Source organism: Anguilla rostrata, chromosome 15 (assembly GCF_018555375.3).
Source record: "Anguilla rostrata isolate EN2019 chromosome 15, ASM1855537v3, whole genome shotgun sequence".
Classification (NCBI taxonomy): domain Eukaryota; kingdom Metazoa; phylum Chordata; class Actinopteri; order Anguilliformes; family Anguillidae; genus Anguilla; species Anguilla rostrata.
In genome coordinates, this window is record NC_057947.1 from 30576709 (window position 1) to 30603464 (window position 26756).

The window sequence follows — 26756 nt, forward strand, 5'->3', positions numbered from 1 at the left end:
GACCGACGACAACGTCCGTGGGCTAATTTGCCTAATCTTCGCGGTACTTTAGACCCCGGTGGAAACGCAGACAACCATTGGCTGAAGGAACCTTTTCGTTCCTGGTAAAGTAGTTCCTGGGACTGAAAGTTCCGGGTAATTTTGGTGGAAACGCGGCTTATGAGCGGGAAGAGAACCAGGGGAATTCTGGGTAACACAAGTGTAATGTGTGAAGCGGCTGATCACGTGCGGAGAAAGACACCTTTAATCCCGCCATCAGTGAGACAAAGGAAAACACGCCAGCCTGATGCATGTAGTGAGATAGGGAGCTGCACTACGCACAGATACATCATTTTTAAAATGGCTTCAGCATTCATTGCGTTACATAATGATGGACTACGGTTAAGCCACAGAGAGAGAAACTCAGCCGGCAGGATAAATGAGGGGTTTCTGAATGGGAAGTCATCAACGCTAATAGCCCTGGCGGCAGCACGGGTCACGGATCACGTCAGTTTGACTCGTTTGTTTCATCCGTGAAACACTGTAACTGGCATCTGTGAGTGACAGCCCCACGCCCCCGCACAGCACAAGCCTGTGTCCATGTCATGCGAGCCGCTACAGTCTCATGCCCCGCCCCCCTCGCCCCCCCCATCTCAGGTGACAGGTTCTCTCTCAAAGTGGAGACTGGCATTCGCTCAGGGTTCAACTGATAGCACAATCACTTGTTAGTATATCTCTAGTTCATGGACAGCCACAGAAAAGGACGCACACTGTGTGAGTGCTGACCTGCTCCTGGGGGTCAGTAAGATTGGGGGGGTCTTTACCTGGCTGTGATGGCTATCCAGGTGTCTGTGGAGGGAAGAAGTCGCAGAGACATTCAACCTGGGATGACCCTCATCTTCCAGCGAGCCTACACACACACACACACAACAGCACAAACACAGCCGTGACTACACACAGGTAACACAAACACAGCTGTCAGTCTGCACAGGTAACACAAACACAGCCATGCGTCTGCACAGGTAACACAAACACAGGCGCGAGTCTTCACAGGACAGGGACGGAACAGTGATGTCACTCTGCCCCGCCTCCCTGACCTCTGACCTTACCGTTGGAGAGCTGGTTGCCATTCTCAGGAAGCAGGGGGCAGTGGAGGTGCGGGTGGTGGTGGTGGGGGGCGGCGTGGTTGTTCGCATTCTTGTCCTGGAGCTGGGGGGAGGGAGAGGTCATGCCAGATTCATCCCGTCCCGACAGGTTGATGTTGGAGTTGAACCCTGAGGAGAACCACACAGACACCCCTCTTGGGTCAGCCAAACCCAGGTCCAGTCAAAACCCAAAAGAGGTTAAAAAGAAGTGTTCTTATTGGTCAATGCACCACACTTCTGACTTTACAGCTTAATTCCCTGCACCGCAGCTCAGTCTTCCACACACAGGTAAGCAAATCGATTCAAGTCCACGGCTGCATCCATTATCACTGAAAAAACCGTGGCGGTTGTTTCTGAAGGAAGACCTCCATTATCTCCCGTGTCTTCAGCTCAGACGGAGGCCAGCGAGCCGTGCCGTGCTAACGAGCTACAGCCAGACCTCTCTCTCCGCACTCGGACCGCTATACTAATGACCGTGGCCTGCAGGCTGCCTGCCGGCTAGCTCCCGCTCTTTTACAGCGCAATCACAGAGCGCTGGCCCCCCGCTTCAGAGTCTCTGTACGCTAAACTGAGACGCGGGGGTAAACCGATCGAGCGAGATGTGGAATCGCGTTCCTGTTCGTTCCACCCGGGAACGCTCCGCCCGCCCTCCCTCCAACTGTCCGCCAACCGACAACCGTAACCGAGGCGGCCAGTTTGAACCGGACGTTCGAATGTAACGTTTGAACGTAACCGAATAAACGGCCAGGTTAAGGAAGCTGAGAGAAGCGCATCAGAGCAGGAGGAATCTCACTCTTAAAGCATGATTATTATGGACTAAAGGAGACTTCACAGGCTCTCACCGCTAACCTTCCCACTGCCGTTCCTGCTATGCCTTCACAGAAAGGAGAGCATGCAGAGATGAGAGCTGGTCTTCCAGGGCAAACCTCTGATAGTATTTTTTACTGCACAGGAGTTTAAACAGAGCCAATTAGGCATGCGTTTCCTGCACAGGAGCCCAATCTCCAGGCCAGGCCATGCCTCGCAGGCCCCTGTGCTCCGAACGGGGGTGGAGGGGAAGAGCGAGCTTTGCCACGCTGCTCGGTGATCAAACTGCATCATGGGAAGGGGAGGAGCCGATAATTACAGAGATGGCTGTAACGCGAGCCTGGCAGCAGCAGCAGTGTCTGGAGATGTGTTCCAGGCCTACATCAAACGCGACCGCTCGGTACGAAAGAGCGCTTCCCCCCCCCCCCCCCAAACGCTTTCGCTGAATTCACAGACCATAAAGGCGGAATACGCAACGAGAACCATCTTGGCGTTCACCGCGACAGTCACGTTTAAGAAACTAATCTGAGAAAAGCGAGCCCCCACAGACTCCACCCTAACGATCTGCCTGTGAGGAACGTCATCATCATCATCATCGGTGCGTACATCACACAGCTTCCTGGCGGTGGCAGTGGCAGCGGCATGCCGCCGGCCGGCTCGCTGAGGGACCAGCGCCGGTGAATCACCGGGGGCCGGTGCGTTTGGTGCCAGGCTCCTCCTCCTCGCGGTCGGCGGCCGTACACGCTGTCCCCGGTCAGGCACACGGCTGCCTTCGCTCGCGTGAATTCCAGCATCGGTCCAGCTCGTCAAAAAGGGAAGCGCATGAGAGTTCATCCCAGAGTCCGGGTACTGTGGCATGGGAGGGGGGGTGGGGTGACTGACCTGCATTGACCTCGTCTCACAATTCATGGATACACCCCCACCCCCCCACCTCCAAAATAGCAAAAAAATAAAAAAATAAAAAAACCAGGACATGAGAAACTGCCCCCATAAGCAATACCCTATCATAAATCACTGGAGTGGGACTCTGGTGTCTAATTCATTAACTTTCAACCCCGTTGCCGGGAAATCTGGGGGGTGGGGGGGGTGGGGTGGGGGGGGGGAGTGTCTCGGGGTGTCTCACTCGGGTGAGGAATAGCAGGGGGCGGGGAGGTCATGTGACTCTTCCCACTGGCCAGGACGTTGAGCCAAGGCATGGTAGAGAGGCCTCCATGTGTGCTCGTAAATCTGTGTGATGCATTGAGCATTCCCATCCAGTGCATTTAATTAAAAACAAAGACGGGGGGGGAGTGGGCTGGGGGGGGGGGGGGGAGAAAATCAAAGGGTGTCTGTGCTGCGCGCAGTGTGAGAGAGCTTTAGCATTTGAGGGAAATATCATGAATGGAGGCTGCACACACAGCTCTCGCCAAGACAAAGATGGGAGGGGGGATCACGGGGGGAGGGGTGGAGAAGCTCTTTTCCCAGGCAGCCAGTTGCAACTGCGGTCCAACGGCTGTCAATGACGACAGCACGCGGTGGAAGCTCCGCCCCCCCCTCGTGCGGTCAGAAATGACAGATGCGCTTGAGCTGTGCGTCTGACAGTCCTCCTACAGAGAGGGGTTCTGTTCAATGCCCCGCAGGAGGAGAGGTCTCGGGCCGAACCCAAAGCCCTGCAGGGCTCCTTCTCTTTGATGCGGCCCGTCTTCACCTGATAAAACCCATATGGACCTCTGGAACGCCACCACAGACGCTCAGTACCGCTGGGAACCTCTTTTAACCGGGGAAAACCCAGGGAGTGGAAGCTCAGCGTCATGCCCTTAATAAAAAACGAGTAGAAATTTTACACTGCAGGACTGGTGCTTATTATTCAACAATGGCTCTTTTCTTCTGAAGAAAGAGGGCCGGCTTCTACGTTGCCAAGCACATGCAATAAAATGTGCTTTTAATCATAATCCATTATCACAGAAAAACAGTCAGGACCATCACCCATACGTCTTCCTATTTACGCTTTACGTGAGCAATATCCTCTGAGGAAGTGCGGATTAAACTTCCAGTTTTCACTCTGCTGGGTGTGTGTTTCAGGGCGATCTGTGTGTTTTGCAGGGCGTTTGCTGTGTGGTGTAGAGTCCTAGGTGTGTAGAAGGCATTAGGGTGTGTGCATGGCGTTTGGCGGGGTGTGTGTAGGGCGTGTGTTTGGCAGGGTGTGTGTAGTGGGGTGTGTGCAGGGCGTGTGCGTAGGGTGTGTGTTTGGCAGGGTGTGTGTAGTGGGGTGTGTGCAGGGTGTGTGCATAGAGTGTGTGTAGCGGGGTGTGTGCAGAGCGTGCGTCTGGCAGGGTGTGTAGAGTGTGTGTTTGGCAGGGTGTGTGTAGTTGGGTGTGTGCAGGGCGTGTGCGTAGGGTGTGTGTTTGGCAGGGTGTGTGTAGTGGGGTGTGTGCAGGGCATGTGCACAGAGTGTGTGTTTAGCAGGGTGTGTGTAGCGGGGTGTGTGCAGGGTGTGTGTAGGGTGTCTGTAGCAGGGTGTGTGCAGGGTGTGTGTTTGGCAGGGCGTGTGTAGCAGGGTGTGTGCAGGGCGTGTGTTTGGCGAGGTGTGTGTAGCAGGGTGTGTGCAGGGCGTGTGTTTGGCGAGGTGCCTGTCGGGCGTCGGCCCCTCACCCGACTCGCGGATCTTCCTGCCGGCGGGCGACTTGCGCAGGAGGGTGCGGCCGGCGCTGAACAGGGTGGTGAGCTCGTCCAGCGGGCTGGTGAGGGGGCGGGAGGAGGCGGGGTTAAAGAGCAGCGGGGAGGAGGAGCAGGAGTGCGCCCGTCGGGGTTCGGGACGCCCCGTCTTCACGGGGGAGAACGGGGGCCTGCCGGGACCCAGGGGGGGCTCCTCCGGACCCTGGTGGCCCCTCTGGGACAGTCTGGGGGAGTCAGAGGACAGGGACCCCCCGCGGGTCAACAACGGCCCCTCGGGGGGGAAGGAGAAGTGGGAGGGGGGTCGGTAAGGGGGCGGGGCCTGAGATGGGGGAGGGGTGAGGGGCGGGGTGGATTTGTCTGGCATGAACGCGAACAGGCTGGGGGAGGAGTCGGCCCTCTGACGGGCGTACTGGGGCGAGATCGGGCTGCTGCCCTCACTCTGCGCCGGGTAGCTCAGGCTGGTGTCCAGAACCGGCAGCTTCTTCACCTCCAGAGGGGTGAGGGGGGACTCGTCCGAGGTGGGGGAGCGGGCCGGGGGGGACGGGGGGAACACCAGCAGGGGGGGCCGGTGGGGCAGCAGGTTGGGGAAGGGGGGCGGGATCTCTCGAGCGCCCGGGACAGGAAGGTACTCCGACGGCTTCCTGATCTCCAGAGTCTGGGGAGGAGAGAACGCCACGCGATTTGCCAGAGCCGCCTTCGTCACCACGGCTACGGCCTCCGGTGGGAAATACTTCATTTCCTCGTAGACGGCCTCACCCGGCTCGGCGGTGGCGGCGGGGGCGGTGGCGGTCTTGGAGCTTGCCGCCATCTCGATGTACACCTCGTCCTCCTCCGGGGGGCGGTAGAGGCTGAACACGCCGCTGTGGGGCCCCGAGCCGGGCCCCCCCTTGGAGACGCAGGACAGCTTGATCTCGGTGGGGCGCGGGGGGCAGATCTCCTCGAATGAGCCCGTCAGCTTGGTGTTGGGGCTGCGTATTGGTTTCGGGGGCGGGACCTTCCTGGCGGTGTAGTCGTCGCTGTGCGGCCGAGGCTTGGAAAGCTCTGCGTCAGAAGAGCAGAAATGCTAACCAATCACACGCAATCGTGCAATTCTGGCCAACCAATAAAATGGGAGATTAAGAAACAGCATTGAAATAATCAAGTTGAAATAACCAGGGCTTTACAAATAGACACTTCACAGCAAATCACACATTCTATAATGCATAAGATTTCGAACGCAAATCCAGTCTCTTTTTGTGTTTTTGAGAAAAGATATCCTTTCCATATTCGAATTTCTTTTAGGCACTTATACTTCGTATATAGGCATAGATGGGTAAAGATAAGTTATCTGCCCTAATAGTAATTCATTTTATTTTAATACAAAGTGCCGTTTTTTTAGATGAAAGTTACATTAGTCGGTCGGGGGCAACTGACCGTCCATGGGGGTCTCTTTGAGGCCCAGGGCCAGGCAGGCACTGACGGCCTCGTACGAGGCGCTCAGCCTGGTGCTGGGGTCCCTCTTGGGTTTTGGGGGGGGCTGTTTCCGCGGCGATGGCAGGCTGCTGCTGCCGCCGCCTCCCCCGTCCTCGCTGGCCGGCTCTCGGGAGGCCGTCTTGACTGACGATGCAGCGGCGGACTGTACCAAGTTCTCCAGGGCGAGGGGGAGGGGCCCGGAGCTGCTGCGGTAATGCCTGATCAGCCGGCCCCCCCCGGCGACGCCGTCCTGGGCCCTTCCGCTCGACTCCGAGGCCCTGGGCAGACGACAACAACCAGGATCCTCAACCGCACGACTATCCCTCAGCTCCCTCTTTCCTTACTTCCCCCTGCCTAAAACAACCTCTCCCCCCCCCTCTCTCTCTCTCTCTCTCTCTCTCTCTCTCTCAGGTCACAGCATCTCCACGCAATGTGCGGATTAATCACTCATCATTAAATCAATTTCATTGCGTTAAAAATTCATCACATCACGCATGCGGCCTAAAACTCCAACCTCAGTGGCGTCCTGCGAGCTCGAGTGTTCATCGCGTGACAGAGTGAAGGTTATAACCTCCTACCTTTACTGTGCCGTCACCTCACAAATAAACACACATCCTGTGTTTGCTGCTGGGCACCTGCTAACACATTTAGTGAGAGCCAACAGAGAGGATAAAGGACCAGCAGAAGTAGCTTATTTACTGTATCAATAGTTTAAGTCTAATCTACTTCCTGTAATTCTAAAGCATGATATGGGTTCTTTGGGCTTGATATTTGCCTCTTAATCTGGGAGCACCATCTGCTGCTTCTGTGGGGGACTGGGGGGGGGGGATTTAAATCTAAAGAGAAATCGGACAGAGGGCAACCTTAATCCAGCCTATGGCATGGCTTTAAAATGAACACAGAGGTCCACATTCAGACCCGCCAGCTGAAAAGAAAAACACCCCAAGTTCCTGACCAATCCCTCCCCCCCAACCCTACCCTAACCCTAACCCCCCCCACACACACACACACACACGCACTTATAATACCAAGACATGGACTTGGATGAGCCAGAGAGATGACCACTGGTCAGTGGTTCTGAGTGATGTCAATGGGGGAGAGACAAAGGTTAAATGAAAGACAAAGGTCCCGACCCCCTGAGCCTCCCACCCCCTGAGAGATGGTGGGACCTTTGACTATCACCCTTAACACTTGATTGGCTGCTTACAAGCAGGGCTGGCCCACAGCTCTCTCAACCAATGATAAGCTCCGGGGCTAATGAACCGGTTTGAAAAGAAATTATTCCATTGGTCATGAAAACGACACAAACACCAAAAGAGAGAAACATGGCTGAGGCATACTACTGTCCCTAAATCCCCCACAACAAGCTGAAATCCAAGGGCCAAAATGAACTGGTTGGCTGTACTTGGCAGTCAACAAACACACTGACAGCACATTTTCTAAAAACTTACTGAAATAATTATGTTGATTAAACATATGAACTGTTTGCAATGAGTGTGACTCAACCTCTAATTATTCTTATAATTTTGGATTGAAAGGTTTATTTATTACCACAGAAACACTCTCCTATATATCTTTCTAGTATTTCAAGGTAATTAACGAGCGAACAGGATTTATTTAGCCAGTTAATCAAATGGAGAATAATTTGGCTGATTAAGACACTGGGACCCGGGATACCGGAAATTAATCACACTTCAAAACATACTTATTGTTTTGATAAGTACCATGGGACCTGCAATCACTGTTGTGAACCAGACCTTGAGTTTAACGCCTCCTCTGAAAGATTAAGGGTGATTTACACACTGACACCATCCCAACTGTAGTCCAGATGAACACGTGTGTCCTAAGTTACCATTGGTATTTTTTTTCCCCCACCAACCCTAGACTTCCCATTCACTAATGTTGGGTTTTAATTAAACCATTGACAGCGAGCTTGGAAGCCTCCTATTGGAGGTGAGGGGGGGGGCGGAGTTTCCTCACCGGCTGAGTGGCTCCTCCTCCTTGCCCAGCGGCTCCGGCCTCTCTGCGGCGTGGGAGCCGTTCAGCGCGTTGCGGACACGGTCGTTCTCGCGGGCGATGTCTGAGGCGTTCTGGATGACCAGACTGTCGTAGGCCTGCAGTCCCTGGTCTTCTGCCCCCTGCAGGAAACGCTGGATACTGCAGGCCTCCCGCTGGGAATCGCTCATCCTTCTCACCAGCCAGCCCCTAACCACTGACCCGGCGACACACACACAGCCCTGAACCACTGACACGGCAACACACACACAGCCCTGAACCACTGACATGGCAACACACACAGCCCTGAACCACTGACACGGCAACACACACAGCCCTGAACCACTGACACAGCAACACACATACACACAGCCCTGAACCACAGACGCATCCTGTCTGACAGGAAGTGTATGCCACTGTAGCATTACCTTTCTGGCAAAAGACAATCCTCCGGTGTAACTGATGGCAACGGTCACTGAGATGGTCAGCCTGCCAGTACCTCAGAAACACCTTAGTCCCGCCCATCTGGAAGCAGGAAACATTAGAGGTCAGAGGTCACACTACATGGGGATGAGTGAACATGGACTGTCTGGTCAGTTCTGGTGCTGTGTTTCCGGGTACTACTGCACCCAAAGCCCCCCCCCTCCCCACCAAGAAAAGAGGGAAAGAATGAACAGAGAGTAGGAAGAAAAAAAGAGAGGAGAGAAGAGGAAATACCTGGAGATCTGACCATTATCACTGCAAAGGGTACAGTGCAGTTCTGGTGCTGCTGGTGGTGGTGGTGGTGGGGGGGAGGGAGTTTAAGAGTAAAACATGAATGTAACCCCACAGCATTGGGGAACTGAGCCCATACACATGGGAAGGGGGGGTGGACTCACACACCTGCCATCCCTGGAGCTGGCATTTCTGTAGGATGAGCTGACACTTCTCCTCAGGAGGCAGGTTGCTCTGGTCACCCAGCGTGGTTTCCACCAGCTCCCTGTATCTGGGGGGGGGGGGGGGGGGGGGGGGGCAGGAAATGACTGTTGATACTGATAGAGAAACTGGGTAACACAACCATTCAAAAGATGTTTTGTAATTTATGCAGAGCTCTGGAGAAGAATGGAGTTTGAAAATTTACATAATCTAGCATGAAATAATCAACAAGCATAAGCATTGAAGCAACACTTTCCTAGCAGAGAGGACATAATCCCATCTCAAAACAAGTCTCACTAATTTCAAAGGTCAAAGAGTACAAAGCGGGTTGAGCTTGCAGACATATACATAGACATCTGTTCCCTTTTATTCAGAGCAAAGTCTGCATCCATCTGCACTGCTTCAGTTCAGTTTTTTGGTATACTACTACTTTAAGGTGAGCGAAGAAATCACTGCATAGTGACTTGCAAAATGATCTGGCTTATTAATTTAGCCACATATTTATTCATTCATTAACATTCTGGAAGCAGTACACTTATTTCTGTTCCTGCCTCAATAATACCACATTCGGACATTAATCGACAAAGACAACCAATGAGCTGAAATCATAACCAGTAAAGCTGGGTGAATCTTCTTGTAGACTGTTAAACGTAAATCTAGCGAATCACCGGCAGATTGTTATGTATAAAGCTGAGCGAATCTTTGATAGATTTATACATGTAAACCTGGGTGAGTGTGCGTAAGACTGTTACATGTTAAACTGGGTGAGTGTAAGATTGTTGCATGTTAACCTGGGTGAGTGTGTGTAAGACTGTTACATGTTAACCTGGGTGAGTGTGTGTAAGACTGTTGCATGTTAACCTGGGTGAGTGTGTGTAAGACTGTTGCATGTTAACCTGGGTGAGTGTGTGTAGGACTGTTACATGTTAACCTGGTAGGGTGTGATGTTGCATGTAACGGGTGAGTGTAGATGTTGCATGTAACTGGTGAGTGTGTGTAAGACTGTTCATGTACTGGAGTGTGTGACTGATAACCTGGGTGAGTGTGTAGGTAGTGTGTGTAAGATGTTGCATGTTACGGTGAGTGAGACTGTTAGATGAGTGAAACATGCAGCACAGCGGACTCAGGGAACAGGGGTGCGATTGTTGCCCCTCATGTTCATTCGTAAAGGCCTTGGGGCCCCCACGATTCCAACGTTTGGAGCCAAACCAGTCCAGGGCAGAGAGCCTCTTATACCAGCCCGCTGAAGGCTGCCCTGTTTCTCCATTTTTCCATTTAAAAAAAAAAAAAAAAACATTTTCCTTCCAATGCAGAAAAGGAGAAAAAAAAGAAAAAAAAAAAAAAAAGGGGGGAAAAGGACGGCAGCCGGCGGGCTGAAAGGGGCTCCTTGTTGCCGGGGCGACCCGTCTCGTTAGAAGCGCACGTGCCCCCGGGAGCGGCGCTTTGCCGAAGGTAAACTCGGCCTTTGGGGGGAAGCGCGCGTCCCCAGCGAGGCGCCCGCGCGTGTGCGTGCGTGTGTGCGTGCGACTCGGCGAGGGCAGGGAGACAACGCGGCGCCTGTATTTAACGCGTTTACGTTCGGGCCGCCGCTCAGAGCGGCAGTTAGCAGAGCCGCAGACGGAGCCGAACGGCGCGCGAGTTAGCGCACCCACGGGCCCCCCGCGCCCCTGGTTCCGATCCGGTTCTGATCCAGAGGAAAGGGAGCAGAGGAGCAGACAAGCTTGCAGGACACCACTTCTCCATCGGGAGGCGCTAAATCGTGTGCAGCCTTGGGCGGTTAAAGCAGGCGTACAGCGGCCTACCGGCGGCCCGTTGTCGTCGCCACAGCCGTCGGTCCACCCGCATCTGCAAATCGGCGCCACCGGATTCCGGCCCTGGGGTTTCGGTGGCCCAAAACAAGAATGTTGTTGTGGCCACAAAGTGCTCAAAAAAAGAACTCACTAGCCAGTGAATGCTGCTCCTCTAACTTGCGCCGATGCTCTTGTGTTCTCTCAAGGCGTAAGTCACTCCAGAGTGTTTGCTAATTGAGAGCACTGTTGAGTGCACTGAATATGCAGCGCTGCTTTGCTTAAATGTTAGAGCGATGACAGCTGTTTCTGAAAGCGCTCTCTCCTGCTGAAACCACCACGACCTTCAACACACACACGCACTCACATGCGCGCACTCACACACACACACACACACACACACGCGCGCACACGCACACACGCACACACACACACACACACACGCACTCTCACACACACACACACACACACGCAGACGCAGACACACACACACACGCAGACACACACGCAGACACACACACACACGTGCACCTGCTCACACGCACACTCACACAGGCAGACTTATACTGGTTATTTCTACTACTGAACCACAAGAGGTTACACAGTAAAATGTCAGTATTTTCAGTAATGTTAGAGTCATTTCAAACAGGGTGCATTTGAGTCCAACAGAGTACCACATGTACCCTGCAAGAGATGATTTAACGATGAACATTTTACTGTGTAGCTGGCAACAGGTGCTCTATTACAACAGTAGCCTACAGTGACAGACGTTTCAATGTCAAGATAACGAGCTAGGCTAATATCTTTATATTATGGCCGTCAGGTTTCATGTCATGTGACGCGCCGTCGTCATCTCCCTCGAATATCAGGGCAGGGGGGGGCTCTGGTGCCATTTACGTCTCCTCCGCGTCAGCGGAGGAGCTTTCAGAACTCCGCGCGAACAGAGTGTTCCCGTCGGCCTCTGTTCCCGCCGCTGTGACAGACAGCGTGTGACAGGAACATCAGGATCCGCGCGGCGCGTTCGGAGGAAGCGGGGCTGATCGAGCTGGCGCGTTCCAGCCCTGGCATCACCGGGAGGAACAGCCTGTTCTGTTCCTCAGAAGGATGGCACAGGAGGGGAGATTACGGCGCGATTCGATGCCCGCTCTGCCCCCCCCGCTTCCCCGTTTATAACTCCCCCTCCCCCCTCGGCTAAGGGCACTGCGGGACTCAGAGGAGGAGAGACGAGAGGGGCTGTGTTCTCTCCTGCGTCAGTACCACTCGCTAGGAAGATGCACAGGAAGATGCGCAACAGAACTGTGAACTTTTACAAAGCGCCGACCTTTAAACCTTTAGTCTGCGGGTAACCGGAGCACTAATTTAGTCAGGAAAATGGCCGGCGTTGCTGGGCTGAATGTCCTGTTCTCGTCGTTACGTTATGTCATATGTTCTATGTTATATGTTGTTAAACCTGAAAAATGAACCTGTGACAGACCTCAGCTTCTTGTGATAATGGCTAAGATAAGATCCGACAGCAACCTACCATACACCCCAAAGAGTCCCTTTTCGGTGCAGTGTAGTGGTAAGGGAACTGAGTTTATAACTCAAAGGTTGCGGGTTTGATTCCCAGCCAGGCTGTTGCCCTTGTACCCTTGAGTGAAGCACTGACTTGCTTTGATAAAACAGCCTAAATTGCTTTAGTAAAATATCCAGCTGTATACATGGATGCAAAAGTGTGAATAACAGCATGTGCTAAATTCCGTAACGTAATGCAAGGAGCCAGGATCATGCACAGAGACACATAAACCAGCCACAGGCTCAGGTTACCTGTCCTTGGCTTCGAACAAGTGCGTCTAACTCGGGGACGAACGTCATACTCGGAACAATTTATCGCCATAGAAACTCATTCAGACAGACCAAAATGCGTAACAACCAAGACGGCCAGCTCTGTTTCACAATACGGCGTATGCTCCTCCAATCCAAGACCAAGCCAGGACAGCAATAAAGCAAGGACATGTTTTGTCATAAGCCTCTATTAATAACGGGCATTGTACAGACACTCACATCTTTATACCATGGAGATGTAGCGTACACGGTCTGTACAAGAGATCAGGTGACCTGACGCGATTGCTGTGAATTCTGCACAGGTATGGCTGTGGTTTATGCGGAGTGTCTGCAGGCAGGCCCGGTGGTTTGGGGTGGGGTGGGGTGGGGGGGTCCGTAGAGGAAAGGGTACGTACCGGGCCAGGAACCCAGCGAATGGCAGCCGGACCGGATACCCGTACCGGATCATCCTCACCATCTCCAGGACCCCCACGTACTGCAGCTGGGCGGAGACGTGGGACCGGTCGAAGGACTCGGGCCGCCGGGCGCCGTTGGGTTTGACGCACTGGACGAAGTGAGGCGCGCCGGCCCGCAGCTTGGCGCTGATCTCGGAGAGAGAGTTCTGGAAGGAGAGGCAAGCCGTTTGGGAAAAACCGCAGGTGAGATTCAGTTCGTCTACGCCGCCGCCGCCGCCGTACGCCCAGCAAGCTCAAAGTTTCAGTGATGCAGCGAGGAGTCCATTAGCCACGCCTACAGCGTCAGTCACCCAGTGGGATCTGGTGCATGGGGTTCTAATTTATTACCAAACACCAACAGTCTCTGCGGTGTAGCAGTCTGGCAGACGTTTGAGATTTGGATTGTGTTGGGCACACCCCACAACAGCCTGTCCCCTCCCACCGTCAGTGAACGTCGCTGTTCCATCTGGGCGAATGACAATGGCCTGGTGATGTCATACTTAATTCAATTCTATTCAACTTTATTTGTGTACAGCTTTCTACAGAGACACTGTCACAAAGACGCTTTAGCGAGGAAACAGGAAGGCAAAAAGCAGACCTGAATCGCCAAAAAGCAAGTAATTGAAATAGAAATTTAAATAAATAAATAATTTTTCATTCATTCAAATGAAGTGAAAAACTTAACCCGGCTATAGAGGGGGAGCCCATCCTCCACTGGCCAGCTCGGTGTAATAGTCTGAGGTACAAGCTTAGTGTAGTGCTACTCCAGCACTAAGGAATAAGAAAACTGATCAGTTTTATGATGAGGGGGTGGGGGGGCTTTGGGTTGGGGTGCTGGTGGTAATCTGTGATCCCCGCAAGCTGTTAAAGGCATGCTGCAATGCCCCTGACCAATAAAAATCTCACACAGCCAAACTTTTAACCTGGTGACACTGCAAAAAAAATACATTAAATTAAAGCCAATTTACAACAGGAATCGTACTTTCCTAATGAAACACAGCTGTGCATTGGTCATATGATATGTATTTTAAATTTTCCCCTCCTGGAGATGTTTTTAACAAGTACAATGCTGCATCTGCAGATTGAGTTTATTTTTCCCTTGTATTCCAGAAGTCAGGATTCCTGCGGATTTCCTTAAGACCAAGCGCACGTAAGTGGGTAATTGAGTCATCCATGAACTCCAAACTAGACCATGAAGCACGTCTTCTGGAGTTACATACACATTAAACTATACTTAAAAAAACAGCAGTAGCTTACACTGCAACACATCACAAACAGGCTGCACGTATACTTTACACATCCCGCTGGTATCGGATTCCACCGTGGAAGAGAGCTCATATGTGCAAGGAAATGCCACAGTAACACGGTCAGGCCCAGCTGATCGTAATTCACCCGTCCTCCAGCTTCATGACAGATTGAATTATACGTGCTATTTAAAGATCACCATGGGACCTACATTTCCCATACTGTGCGACCCATAGGCTCTGGGTCGAACAACGATTTCTCATTTTACGAAAGAACAGGGCCCTTTGCACATGACGCAGCATCCAGCAAGCTTACATAAGGCGGCAGTGTAGTATAATGGGTAAGGAGTTGGTCTTTGGTCTTCTAAGGTCCTAAAAGGTCACAGGTTCAAGTCGCCGATAGGACACTGCCATTTGAACCCTTGAGCAAGGTCCTTAACCTCCATTGCTTCAGCATATATCCAGCTGTATAAATGGATGCAATATAAATGTTGTGTAAGTTGCTCTGGATAAGAGCGTCTGCTAAATGCCTGTAATAACCTGTAATAATAATAATTTCAGGAGGGAGTGAGACAGCAATGGACTTTGTGACGGAATGAAGTTTTGGGTAAAACACGAGTAATGGTGCAGGAGCGCATGCACAGAGCACAGGTGAGGCAAGGGAGCGTGGGTGTGCCCCTGGGGCCTGTCCTTGGGTTGCGCACTCACCCTGAGCTGGACCGCCACGGTCGCAGGTCCGTAGCGCTCCTGCCCCTGCAGGAGGGACGAGCCTCCCTCCTTCCGCAAGACCTGGAAACGAAGCGACGAATGAAGCATCAGCCAGGACCGACCCTAACGCCACAGCTTCTACAGACCGATGAGATACTCAACTCCTACGCTACTTCCATCCCTTTGGCTTATTAATTACAAGATGTCCTTGGTTGGTTCCAGGAATTCCCAGTGCTCTCTTAAAGGTGGAATGCCCAGCAACTTCATTGATTTTCAGAAGGTGTAACAAACTGGAATATTTTGGTTTGCACTGGCTGACAGGCGGTTATTTTAAGGACAGAGCTGAGCTTTTATAATCTGTGGCATCATTCCAAAATTGACAGAGGCAGACAGGATGGTGTTGTTCTGTGGTTATGTAGCAGCAGGTCAAACATTAAAAAACTATGACAGTCCAGTAACAGAGAGTGCCATCTGTAATGCATGAATCGGGTTTGTATATGTTATTTTTGTTCTCCGTAATTACAGCATTAAGAGGCAGTCAATACGGAAGAGTCAGTAGTCAGTACCCTCCTCAGATTCAGAATGTTCTTTGGGTCCTGGCCCACGGAGGGGAGGAGAGGGGTGGGTTTGGGAGCTGCGGAGGACCCCCGGGGCCTGAGGTGGTGTCGCGACGGGACCAGCGATCCGGTCCGGGTCAGTTTGGACCGGAACACTTGATGGACGAGCACATTCTCGCTGGCTGCGCGGAGGAGAAGGAGAAGAAGGGAGAAACTGTGAAATTAGCAGGATAAACAAATCGGACCAGATGTGCCGCCGCGGGCTCAAGAAAACCCCGTGTATCCCCCCCGCCCCCCAGTCCGTACAATGAGGGCATTGAGGGAGGGACCTGTCCATCTCCCCGAGTGACAGAGAGCGGCTGAAAAGAACCCTTCTCCTCGGTGAAAGACCCGCGCTGGAGCGGCCCAGCCGACAGGGGCTCAAAGACCACAGCAACGGGCACAAGCGTTCCCCTCAGAGGAAAGGAAAAATAAACAGAGACGGGCATGTCCTGCGCAAATTAAACGAGGCGCCAGGGGTAATTGTCTCCCCCAAAAATTAAAACCCCAAAAAAGGACTCATGGCGGGCCAAGGGCTTTGTAAGAGGGGGGGGGGGGGGGCTGGCCCAGGCGAGACTAGCCCTGATGCATCTCTTAGAAGGTGAAAGGAATCATGGGTGTGGGGGGGTGGGGGCTGGTCCTCTGGTGATGCATGGGGCTGGGATATTGGCTGAATGCTGCTCTGATGTTTCAGCATGAGGACAGCAACACCAGTGTGTGAGAAACCCCAGCTCAGACAGCAGAATATAGGCTATGTGCTACAGCAGGCTGATTTTAACAAGTACATCACTGTAAAGGGCTGGAGAGGTAATGTGTCTAAAGAACCATAAAAAATGTCACAAGTAATTAAGGAAGGACTGGCAGATCATGGCCCCATGGCCCCAGGAAAAGCTGATGCCAGGAGAAACGAGAATAAGAGAGTTTTACTCTCTTTTTATTACTAAAGAAGAACATAAAACAAAGTCAGAGACCTGTGCATCTAACCACCGGTGAGTCTCCTGTACGGGTGAAAATGAAAACGCGGTCCCGCTGCCGTCGTGGCGGAGTCGCTCCCCCGTCTCCCATCGCCTCAGGCTGCCGCGCGAGTAAACGACCAACAGCCCACGCCCCCGCAGGAAACCAGAGCCAATCACAGGGGTGGGTGGCCAAGCGAGGGAACCGCCCGCAGAATTAATGAGCGGCTTAGTCCTGTCCGTCACGGAAATTACAGCAGGCACTTAACATCAGCTCTGATCCGCCAGTGTAGCCAATGCCTGATAATTACACGCGGGGCTGTTGTGACACTACGCACTCAGAGTGTGTGCACGCAGTATAATGGCGGAGGTTAATGAAGCCAATGACATAAAAATTGGACCGGCTGCACTACGTGTAATACAGTGGAACTACGCTCTTAACTAAGTGTGCAGTCTGGGGTGCCACCAAGGAATGTTGGGCCCCATGAAAAAATCTCAAACTGGGGGCCCACCACCCCAGAAGATCCTACGTTCACATATTTTTGAGGGCCCCTTCCAGTCAAAAAAAAAAAAAAAAAAAAAAAAACATACAAATGCCAATAAACAATTACAATTCACTCTCAGGCCAAGGCGAGGTCATAGAAAACTTACATTTCATGAGAAAGAGGAGGTTTTGAGGCAGAGCGTCCTTGTTTCTCTCCAATGAGCCGGTGAGATCATAGGTTACCTGCCAATCAGATGACAGATGAAAAAGACACAGCTGATGTCAGGTAATGACACTTTTCTGTGGCAAACTCCTCTCTTTATGTCATACCTGCAGGGCAACCAATTTCAGTGTGGAACAATGGAAAATTCTGCAGATTCTCTAGTCAATGGAACCATTCATCACAAAAGACTACGAAACATCTCCAGGGAATTCTGGGCTGCAGATCAGTAGAGGATATTATAGCATGAGAATATTTACTATACAATGTACAATGGTGTCTGACAACTCAACTTTCACGCAAATGCAATGCAGGGTGTTCTTGTCACAGACAGGAAATGTTGAGTGTATTATGCAAGCCATATCCTAATGATACAACACTTGCATAAGATGCAGGGGGAATTGTTGTCCATCTTTAACACATCTGAAAAGTAGGTGCTCTTTGAAAGCTCGCCATACCACGCCTTTATGGAATCGTTTTTGCTCTGGTCTTGACTTACTTTGCCCGCGTAGTGCCTGACTGTGAAGGATGGGCCCTGGTCCTGAGGCGGGGGGTTGCCGTTGCCATCCTTGGTTGTCAGGGAGATGGCATTGATGCTGTTGCCATTAGCTGCATCCAGCTGAGCCTGAATCTTCTTGTACAGGTTTTGTTCATTGGGTTGCTGAGCCTGGCTCTCCTCATCCAAAACCAAGAGAAGACCCTGAGGTTCCTAAGGGAGGAGTCATACAGGAAACAGTCAAACACTCATGCAGGAAACATCCCAACAGTCTTACAGGAAACAACCAAACATAGATATACACACATGCATTGGCACATATACACACACACACACACAGACACACACACGTGCGCACACACTCTTTTGCTTTCAGACTGAAAAAAAAAAAAATCAACTGTGAAGAACTATTCTATTCAATCAAAACGCATCCTTTTGCAGTCACTCTACAATGCACTATTTAATTGCCGTGGCACTTGATCAATGAGGCTCCATTGCCTACAGCGCTGCTCTTTCCTCACAACCACACGCACTGCCAGGGGCACGTGCATTTAAACACTCAGGAGAATCCCATCCCAAGATCTCTGCACATGTACCGATCTCAAACAGATCTTCTGCTGACATTATGGAGCAGTTATACAAAATAATCATGCATTATTGAGTCACTGTATGCTCAAAGAGAGGGGCTCTGAAGTGATCCTCCTCTAGAGATGATCAAATATGAATAAGCCTGGAGAGAATGTGCGATGAGGAATTGCATCTAATATGGCCAACGACATGTACTGTAAACTTCTGCAAAGGGCTATACATGCAAATAATATGCAATAGTGGATCGCTTGGGTGAAACTGGGAATGGATAGCAGTCTATCGACATACAAGTCTGTCTAATATATTTTTCTGTCAAAAACTTACTGTCCATTCCGCATCATTTAATATTCTATTTTATAGTGTCGTTTGCAGCAGGTCCCATTATAATCCAGTTACTCTCATTTCAAGCACACTCCGGTTAGTCACACAGTACCATAGCAGTTGCAACTAAATCGTGTGCTTTCGGACACCGCACGCAGACAGACAAACATTCACTCAAGCACGCACGCGCACACGCACGCAACATCGTAAAGCACTACCTGGAAAATGAAGTCCAGCACCGCGGGCTGGTTGCCTGGAGAGTGCAGCGTTTCCATAGCGACCCCCTCCCGCAGGCTCTCGGCCTGCTCCTGCAGAAACAGCACCTCGGTGACGTGCTGCCTGAGCCTCTCGCTGCTCATGTTCACGCAGAGCTGGCCAAACAAACATTCACAAAAAAAAAGCAGATATCAGTTAAGAGTCAACTCACAAAATACCCACCGCTGTCTCGAGAAATGTTCTGCAAGCACAATCATAGTCCTTAGATGTTTTCTGGGAAATATTTTCCAGTGTAGCGCCACCCCACCATGTGGAAACGCTGTCCCAGGAGGCACGCCCTCATAGGGGTCCAGGTAACGGGACAGAAGTTCATTAAGGGGCGCTGGCTGACGACCATAGGGCTCTTGTGAACACCGGCCCATGTTCACGGATGTCATTAATTAAAACGCCCTGTGTTTGACCGCTCTTCTCCCAGCTAAAACACCGTCAGCACAGCACACGTTTGTCACCTCTAACACTTTACAATTTCCTTTTGCTCATTTCGGCAGGTGATTAAAACAGGCTCTGGTTAGTGGGATGAACATTGCTAGGGGAAGCTGAGTATGGCTGTGACTCTTCAGGCAGTGGGCACCTCTTCACGGGTTATTCCAAAAACTGAGCAGAGAGATCTCGGGTTGCATCCCAAGGGCAAAACCCCATTCCCAGGTTGGTTTCGCCTTTTCTGAGCGTTGCTCCACATGCTCATGCAATTTGCCCTCCCACCAGGTGAGACCTGTATGTCATGTAAACCTGGATCCCTCACTTTACTATCCCTGGTACGTGCACACTTTACTTAAGTGCAAAACATCATAACCTGTCACAAGATCATCTTCGCAGTGAGAAGTGATAGAGGCATTAAAGATCCTGTTTGCAGTGATACGCAGTGATAGAGAGCCAGTGAAGATCCTGTTCATCATAAGAAGCAGTGATAGAGAGAGCCAGTCAACATCCTGTTTGCAGTGAAGATGTGATAAAGAGCAGAACAGGGTATATTTTCAGCCACAAAAGGCTGGAATCAGAGATCTTCTGGGTGGAATTATGCTATGATGGGAAAGAACATGAGAAGGCATTTACAATCAGCAAACTCCTGTTTTTTTTTTCCGTCCGCTGATTTTATGAGGGGGAGGGATGCTGGGAAATCCATCACCTCCAGTCTGAGCAGTTCAGCTGAGGCCACAGACATATCAAGCTGGAGGTTTGATCACCGAGGCTCGTCGGTGGGGGTCAGACCAGGACGTGACATCACTCTCTCCTGAGCTCACTGGCGTCTCTGCAACTTCCTGAGAACAGCGAGCCACCATGTGGTGCAGGAGGGGGGAATTCTCCCAGTGTTTCCCCCATGGACCAGCTGTCCTTCTGAGGAGTTCTATTAGTGGGGGATATGAACTTGAATGTTGATAACAGGTTAACAGTCTATAGATTAAAAAAAAAAAATCTTTCAAGTTTTCTCCATTTTAATCTATGGGCCAATGCACAGACACAGTGATAGACTGAACCTGGTTACCACCAGATCTTCAAGGATTACTGTTCATTTTGTTGCTGATCTCTTGTGTGAGTCTCAACAGGTCACTCTGCCGGTAGCGTGGAAAAAATGCTGAACGGAATTCAAAGAGCAGCCGTTTGAATGCCTGTGCTGCTGGAAATTCTGTAAAAACTTAGACCCATCATTTAAACAGAGCACATTCAGATTCCATAACTCAGGGAAAAATGGAAAAAAGGTCTCCTCTAAACACCACACGCCAGGGAAACTGAACAAACGAGTCTACGGAAAAGTCACTAATCTGCTGCAAACGGAGGAAGACAAAACTGCAGAATCATTGTGAAATTTCTGAAAAAAAACAAACAAAAACAAATGAGGAATGCAAGGCAGCCTTATTTCTGCGTAAATGTGAGGAATTCTTTCAATTTTTTCAGGGAAGGATATGCACCCTCAGATTAAATATAACAGAAATGAGGCCTAATTCATCACTATATTCCAAACATCAAGCTTCCATGAATTTTTACTGACAAAAAAGCCACTTGGTAACATTGGCTTACAAATTAAACCAGCCTGTCCACTTGATCCTATCCCCACAAATAAAAAACCCACAGGGAGTTGTAGCCATCGTACAGTCATCCTTATTGACTGGTTTTCCCCAAACTGTTCTAAAGACTTGCATTACAAAACCATAAAAAGCAGCTTATTCTCCTATGTTTTAAGCAAATTTAAACAGCACTTAATTTTCAGACTAAACACTGGGGCTGGGCTTGTGTCTCAAAGGTTGTGGGTTCGCAGGTGTATTTTTACTCGTTAGCAAGGCACGTAATCTGAATTTCTTCAGTACGCATCCATTTAAATAGACGATATGTAAAGTGTAATCTTTTTGTTCTGGCTAAGGGCATCTGCTAAATATCTGAAAGTAAAAATGTAGTTTTAGATTAAGATCAAATGTTTCTGGCTGCTGGGTGGCTCACTCTGTAAAAGCACCGCCATAGGAGCACGAATAAGCACCTCGGGTCTCGGATCGAACCTGACTGCGCCAGTGCTGACTGTGGCCGGCAGTCCCACAGGGGCGGCGCATAACTGGATTCGCGGGAGGGATACAGTCGGCAGGGATACAGCTTTGTTAATTGCTAGAGCGACTCCTGCTGGCCGTCCGGGTGCCTGCGGCTAGCTCTCCCTACGCACGTGTGTGATTGGTTCTCCTCCGCCCCCGCTCTGTGTGCGCGTGACTGGCAGGTGCGTTTCAGAGGAAACAGCGAATTGCAGCTTGTATGCAAATTAGACATTCCAAATTTGGGTGGGATTGGAGATGACAAACATAGTATTAAAAAAATCTATCTATTTTAAGGACATATTTACTTAACGACTTCCTTCTAGAGGAGGCTGTCGTTTGACTATTATCCTACTGTTGAAACCACTTTAGTAAAGGTCAGTAACCTCAGGTTAAAATCCTGTTTTGCAGGCAGAAAAATGTTATTCTGTAGATATTTTGGCACCAAAGAGACTGTCATCATTATTGGTGTTTCACAAGGGTCAATCTTGGGGCTCTTCTCTTTGTACACGCTACCCCTTGGAGGGATTATAAGAAAGCACAAGTTAACATCCATAGTAATGCTAATGACCAGCAGGTCTACATGAGTTCCACTTTGGGGTGGCAGTTTCATCAACTGTCAAGAGAATTTCCATTATGCTGTTCAACTCAAACCTTCTTGCAACTAAAACTAACAAAAATTAAAGTTTGTGTGAATTGGTCAAAATACCAAAGGAGGAAATATTTATGACCTTAAATGCTGATCTGAGCTTTCAGGCCCATGTTAAAAATGTAACCAAACGGACTTTCTTCCATTTAGGGAACATAGCTGACCTATTCTCACACAGCCCGAACATTGAAAGAATTCATGCATTTGTTATAAACAGGCTAGACTAGACTGCTGCAATGTGTGACTCACTGGTATTCCCAAACAAAATACCGAACAGCTGCAATTAGTGAAAAATACAGCAGCGAGAACAGCAACGTGGCATTCAAGGAATTGTTCCGTGCTTAAATACATATCTGAGATGTGACAAATTACTGCCCATATGTAATTGCATATAATCCAGTTTAAGCCTAAAGTGAAACTATAAAGGAGAAGAAAGATGTTTCAAGGTTCCTAAACTCTGTAACATACTATCAGAAAAAAAGGTTCTCTCTTTTTAAGATGCTTTCAGACAATTGCAGATTTTATCAGTTTTTTTTTAATAAAGTGCATCCATAGATCATTTATATCATTACTCCATGTTCTTAGTTTAGTATCTTATTATTCAGCTTAAGCTCTACCTGCTCAAAGCCATTTCTCCGGATTTCCTCGAATCCAAAGATGTCCAGGATTCCGATCTCAAGTTCCGGATCCCTGTAGGGGAGATGAGGGAGGAGGATCAAAGACAGAATGGACGCGTGATGCCGGGTCCTAAAGTAGAGCGGGGGAAATATGAACATAAAACCTCACTGCATGTCAGTGAGAAACAGCCTGCCTGCCCACCACGGCTCTCTCACTCTGGAGAGAACATCAACGCAGTATCAGCGCTGCTTCTCCACTAAACCACTCTGTTGGCTGAAGGCTTGCATTCTACATACGCTTGAATGAACCCTTAGACTTATTCACGTACAACTTGTAAAACAACTGCGCTTTTCCGTTATTGAGGCCAAAAGCCCTGAGCACAACGCTCCCGAGCACGCACTGGGGATCCCTCCTTCCGCGGACGGACGGTGCCGCCGGTCTGACAGCGCGTATAAAACGTCCTGATGGGATTCGGAACGCAGGGAGCAACGTCCGCGTCAGAGATTAAACGGGATCACCGAGCAAAGGAAACGCATCCATATAATATGGAGTCCCAGAGTCTGACAGGGAGAAGGAGGAGGGAGTGCAGGAGGAAGAGGAGGAGGAGGAGGAGGAGGAGGAATGACCGTGCGTTGAACGCCTCTTAGGGTAGCTACTCCCACCTTGTGCTGAATTCACGGAGGACAAGCTAACGCCAACTCTCTCATTAGTCAAACTGACTGCTGGATATTACTCTCCATCTCTCCTCTCATCTATATTCCACCGGGAGTTAAACATTGTTCATTCTTTTTTTCAGTCTTACACAAGGGGTCCTGAATTCTGTGATTTACTACACGTACGGTTGATGGAAGAGGAAGGCATTGATCCACATTATTCAAATATAAACCATGGAATTATACATCTAACAGCGGTAGCCCTTTGGGGTTGCTGGGTGGCTCATATAGTTAAGGCACAGTTGTTGTTCCAGTGCATGGATGAGCCCCAGGATCAAATCCCAACCAAATGCCAGTGCCAAATGGGGCTTGTAGGCCCCATAAGGCAACACATAACTGGTGGTAGCATTGCCCAGTGCCAGGCGGGGTCCTAACTGCAGGGATCCATATCCCATCGTTCTCTAGAGACCCCTGCTGGTCAATCAAGAGCCTGCCAGTCCGTTTGGTAGGCTGCACGTGAAGCGTATTCCTCTGACTCATGTCTGTGTGAGCCTAACTAATGAGCTGTGGAGTGACAGGAAGTTGCTCTTGGCATTGCGGAGGAGAGTGCATATCTTAATCAATAGCTGAGAGTCCAGGTAGGGGCTCTCCTATACGAACGGGAATTCCAGATTGGGAGAGAAGGGGAGAGAGAAAGAGAGAGAGAAAAGCAGCACTAACCCACACCGGGAAGAAACCTCAATCTGTCAAATACCATATTAGAAGAAACCTTGCACAGGAAAAAATAAATCTAACAACTTGGCAAGTTATGACATGTATCATCTCTGCGGAAAAAAATAATATCAGCACATCATTTATATCGAGCCAGGTTCCACCTACACCTCTTCTCTCTGCCGATAGAACTCAATCTTACATGTCTTCTAGAATCAACCTTTCTTTTTAAAATCCCATTTTAAAGGTTAAAAGCAAATGGAGGAGAATGTTGTGTTTAAAGGGTGTCTGTGCGCATTGAGGCTCGACTCCACTGGTTACACGCACCACACAGAGCCAAAGATCATATCGCTGCAGAAAAACATTCACACCACCATTTCCTTCCTGATCTGGTAGCCTGACGACATGTCTGCCAAACAGTAATGAGTTTCATCAATTCCGTTTACCCAACTGCTCCTCCCCACCAAACAATAACAATAACAGAAATAACAACCAAACCTATTAACTGCTAATCACAGCAACCCAGTTTCTTTTACAACATATTGTTAACATCAAATTGGTTCGGTATAAGGCAGTAATTGCAGTCTTTCATGAATCACCATTGATTTGGGTGTGAACTATATCAGGGGCATTGCTAAGGTACATGTTTTGTAGTACTGTTTATGGTAGTTTAACTGCAGCCTTTATGGGAGCACTAGACAAATTTTACTTCAAGTCACACTTGCAAGCCTCACTTCTCTCTATAGAAAAGAGAATTTTAGTGCTCAAAGCATCCTCATTAGTGCCCAGTCCAGGCTCATAAACATGCCCTTGGATCTTCATAATTCACAAGATTAATTTCTGTGTGAATTGATATTATGTCACAGGGCTTCTGTTCACTGGGTTGGCTAATATGTTAGGAAATGCCTGGAGCTTCACATCATCACATAATGTTTGGATGAGTAAACATGGCCCTGCGTGGGGTCCAAATGTGCTGTGTGTGTGTTTGTGTGTGTGAATTATGTACGCATGTGTGAATGAATATGCGTGTGTGTGTGTGTGTGTGCGTTATCTATGAATGTGTGAATGTATGTATTCGGACCCCAGGAAGATTAGCTGCACACTGTGTATCGCTAATGGGGATCCTAAATAAATAAATAAATAAATAAATAAATATGTGCATGTGCATGTGTGTGTGTGTGTGTACTTGTATCCCCCCCCCCCCCAGCCCCTCCCTTACCCAAGCCCCGCCTCCTCTTGCTGCAGGTAGCAGTTGATGTGGTTCACCAGGTAGCTGAAGACGCGGCCGTACAGGGACTTTGCCAGCAGATCCCTGCAGAGACTCGACGCGTCTGCCGCGTGCCGCCTCGTGACAACGTCACCTTTCGACAGGAGGGGAACGAGGAGGCACAGACAGTCCCGAGGTTAAACGGCAGCGTTCAGCTCCATTGCAAAGACTCAGATTGCGGTGGAGTAGCCATTCTTCCACACCACGGAAAAATAAGCTTCGGTGAAGGTGTGGGGGGACACAGGACTCGTACGTGGTGAGAGGTCAGAACAGAGGTGCGCAACAAGGGCCGTGTCGTTTAAATGGTAAATGGACTGCATTTATATAGCGCTTTTGACCAAAGCGCTTTACAACTGATGCCTCGCATTCACCAGAGCAGTGAGGGGTTAGGTGTCTTGCTCAGGGACACTTTGACCTGCCCAGGGTGGGGGATCGAACTGGCATCCCTCCGACTGCTAGACAACCGCTCTTACCTCCTGAGCTATGATCGCCCCCATTTCTGGATTTTATGCCAACTTCTGGCCTTAATTACTTAATTAGCCCTAACATTTACACCATCTGACATTAGTGAGACATTTTTTGATAGGCACATGAATGACAGCAGAAGACTGTTCGTGTGTCCCTGTATGAAACTTTATACTGTTATCTAATCTACGAGTTAACCAGTGCTGGTGTAAATTTAGCCAGGGGAACTGGTGGAAACAAAAACCTGCATTCACACCAGCCCTCCAGGACTGGGATTGCCCACCCCTGGGACAGAGTGTGAAGTAATTCTCCTCATAAGGTTCTGTTCTGCGATTGCACGGCCTGCGTTATAGTGGCCCAGAGTGACAGGTGAGCGGCGTACCTGTGGAGTACCGGACGTCAGACGTCAGGGCGGACCACAAGTCCTCCGGGACTACCTGCAGCAACTCTGACACTGCGAGAGGAACAGAGCGGAGTTAGGCACGCAGGAGACCCCGCCTGCTCACACCCGCTGTCAATCACCTGTATGGACCAATGAAAAGGCTGTGCTCTCCACTGAAGAATGCTGTGATTCAGAACACAGATCACAATACACTTATCACAATCAAAAAAAGATTGGGGTTCTTGAGGGTTTGGGTTGGTGCTATCCTGGACCAGGTGCAATTAGGCACACATTCTGCAAGCGGTCTGGCATTGTACTTTTAGAATTTATATAGAGGATTTCAGGGGAGAAAAAAAAACGTTTGTTGTGAGACGCTGCTGTAAGATCCCCCACCGCTGATGACATCAGCATCCGATGACCTCCGTAGCCATGACGACGGCCCATCCCCCCCCCCCCCCCCCGGGTGTGCCCACTCACGTTGCTTCCGTGACGTAACTTGTTTACAGTCTTCCAGGTCACAGATCACTGGCACGCACGCAGAATCATCGCGTGGCGGTAACAAGCCGCCCGTTCCCGCCGCCGCCGCTTAGCGACCTACTTCCTCCGTCTCGCGAGCGAG

At 50.1% G+C, this 26756-nt stretch overlaps 1 protein-coding gene across 7 annotated transcripts in view; it reads right to left on the bottom strand.

The window, feature by feature from the left end:
- LOC135240569 (unconventional myosin-XVI-like) overlaps positions 1 to 26756 on the bottom strand; it is a 99362-nt gene that overhangs the window by 12678 nt on the left and 59928 nt on the right. For all 7 annotated transcript variants that reach the window (XM_064310187.1, XM_064310188.1, XM_064310186.1 and 4 more), the window contains 16 exons: positions 26138 to 26209; positions 25243 to 25384; positions 22659 to 22731; positions 18822 to 18974; positions 17698 to 17907; positions 17146 to 17221; positions 15512 to 15684; positions 14946 to 15026; positions 12955 to 13160; positions 8916 to 9018; positions 8462 to 8558; positions 8019 to 8250; positions 6000 to 6316; positions 4563 to 5627; positions 1089 to 1253; positions 804 to 889 (listed from right to left, as the gene is read on the bottom strand). In XM_064310187.1, the coding sequence (XP_064166257.1) occupies positions 804 to 889; positions 1089 to 1253; positions 4563 to 5627; positions 6000 to 6316; positions 8019 to 8250; positions 8462 to 8558; positions 8916 to 9018; positions 12955 to 13160; positions 14946 to 15026; positions 15512 to 15684; positions 17146 to 17221; positions 17698 to 17907; positions 18822 to 18974; positions 22659 to 22731; positions 25243 to 25384; positions 26138 to 26209 (3251 nt within the window). The remainder of the gene's footprint in view (positions 1 to 803; positions 890 to 1088; positions 1254 to 4562; positions 5628 to 5999; positions 6317 to 8018; positions 8251 to 8461; positions 8559 to 8915; positions 9019 to 12954; positions 13161 to 14945; positions 15027 to 15511; positions 15685 to 17145; positions 17222 to 17697; positions 17908 to 18821; positions 18975 to 22658; positions 22732 to 25242; positions 25385 to 26137; positions 26210 to 26756) is intronic.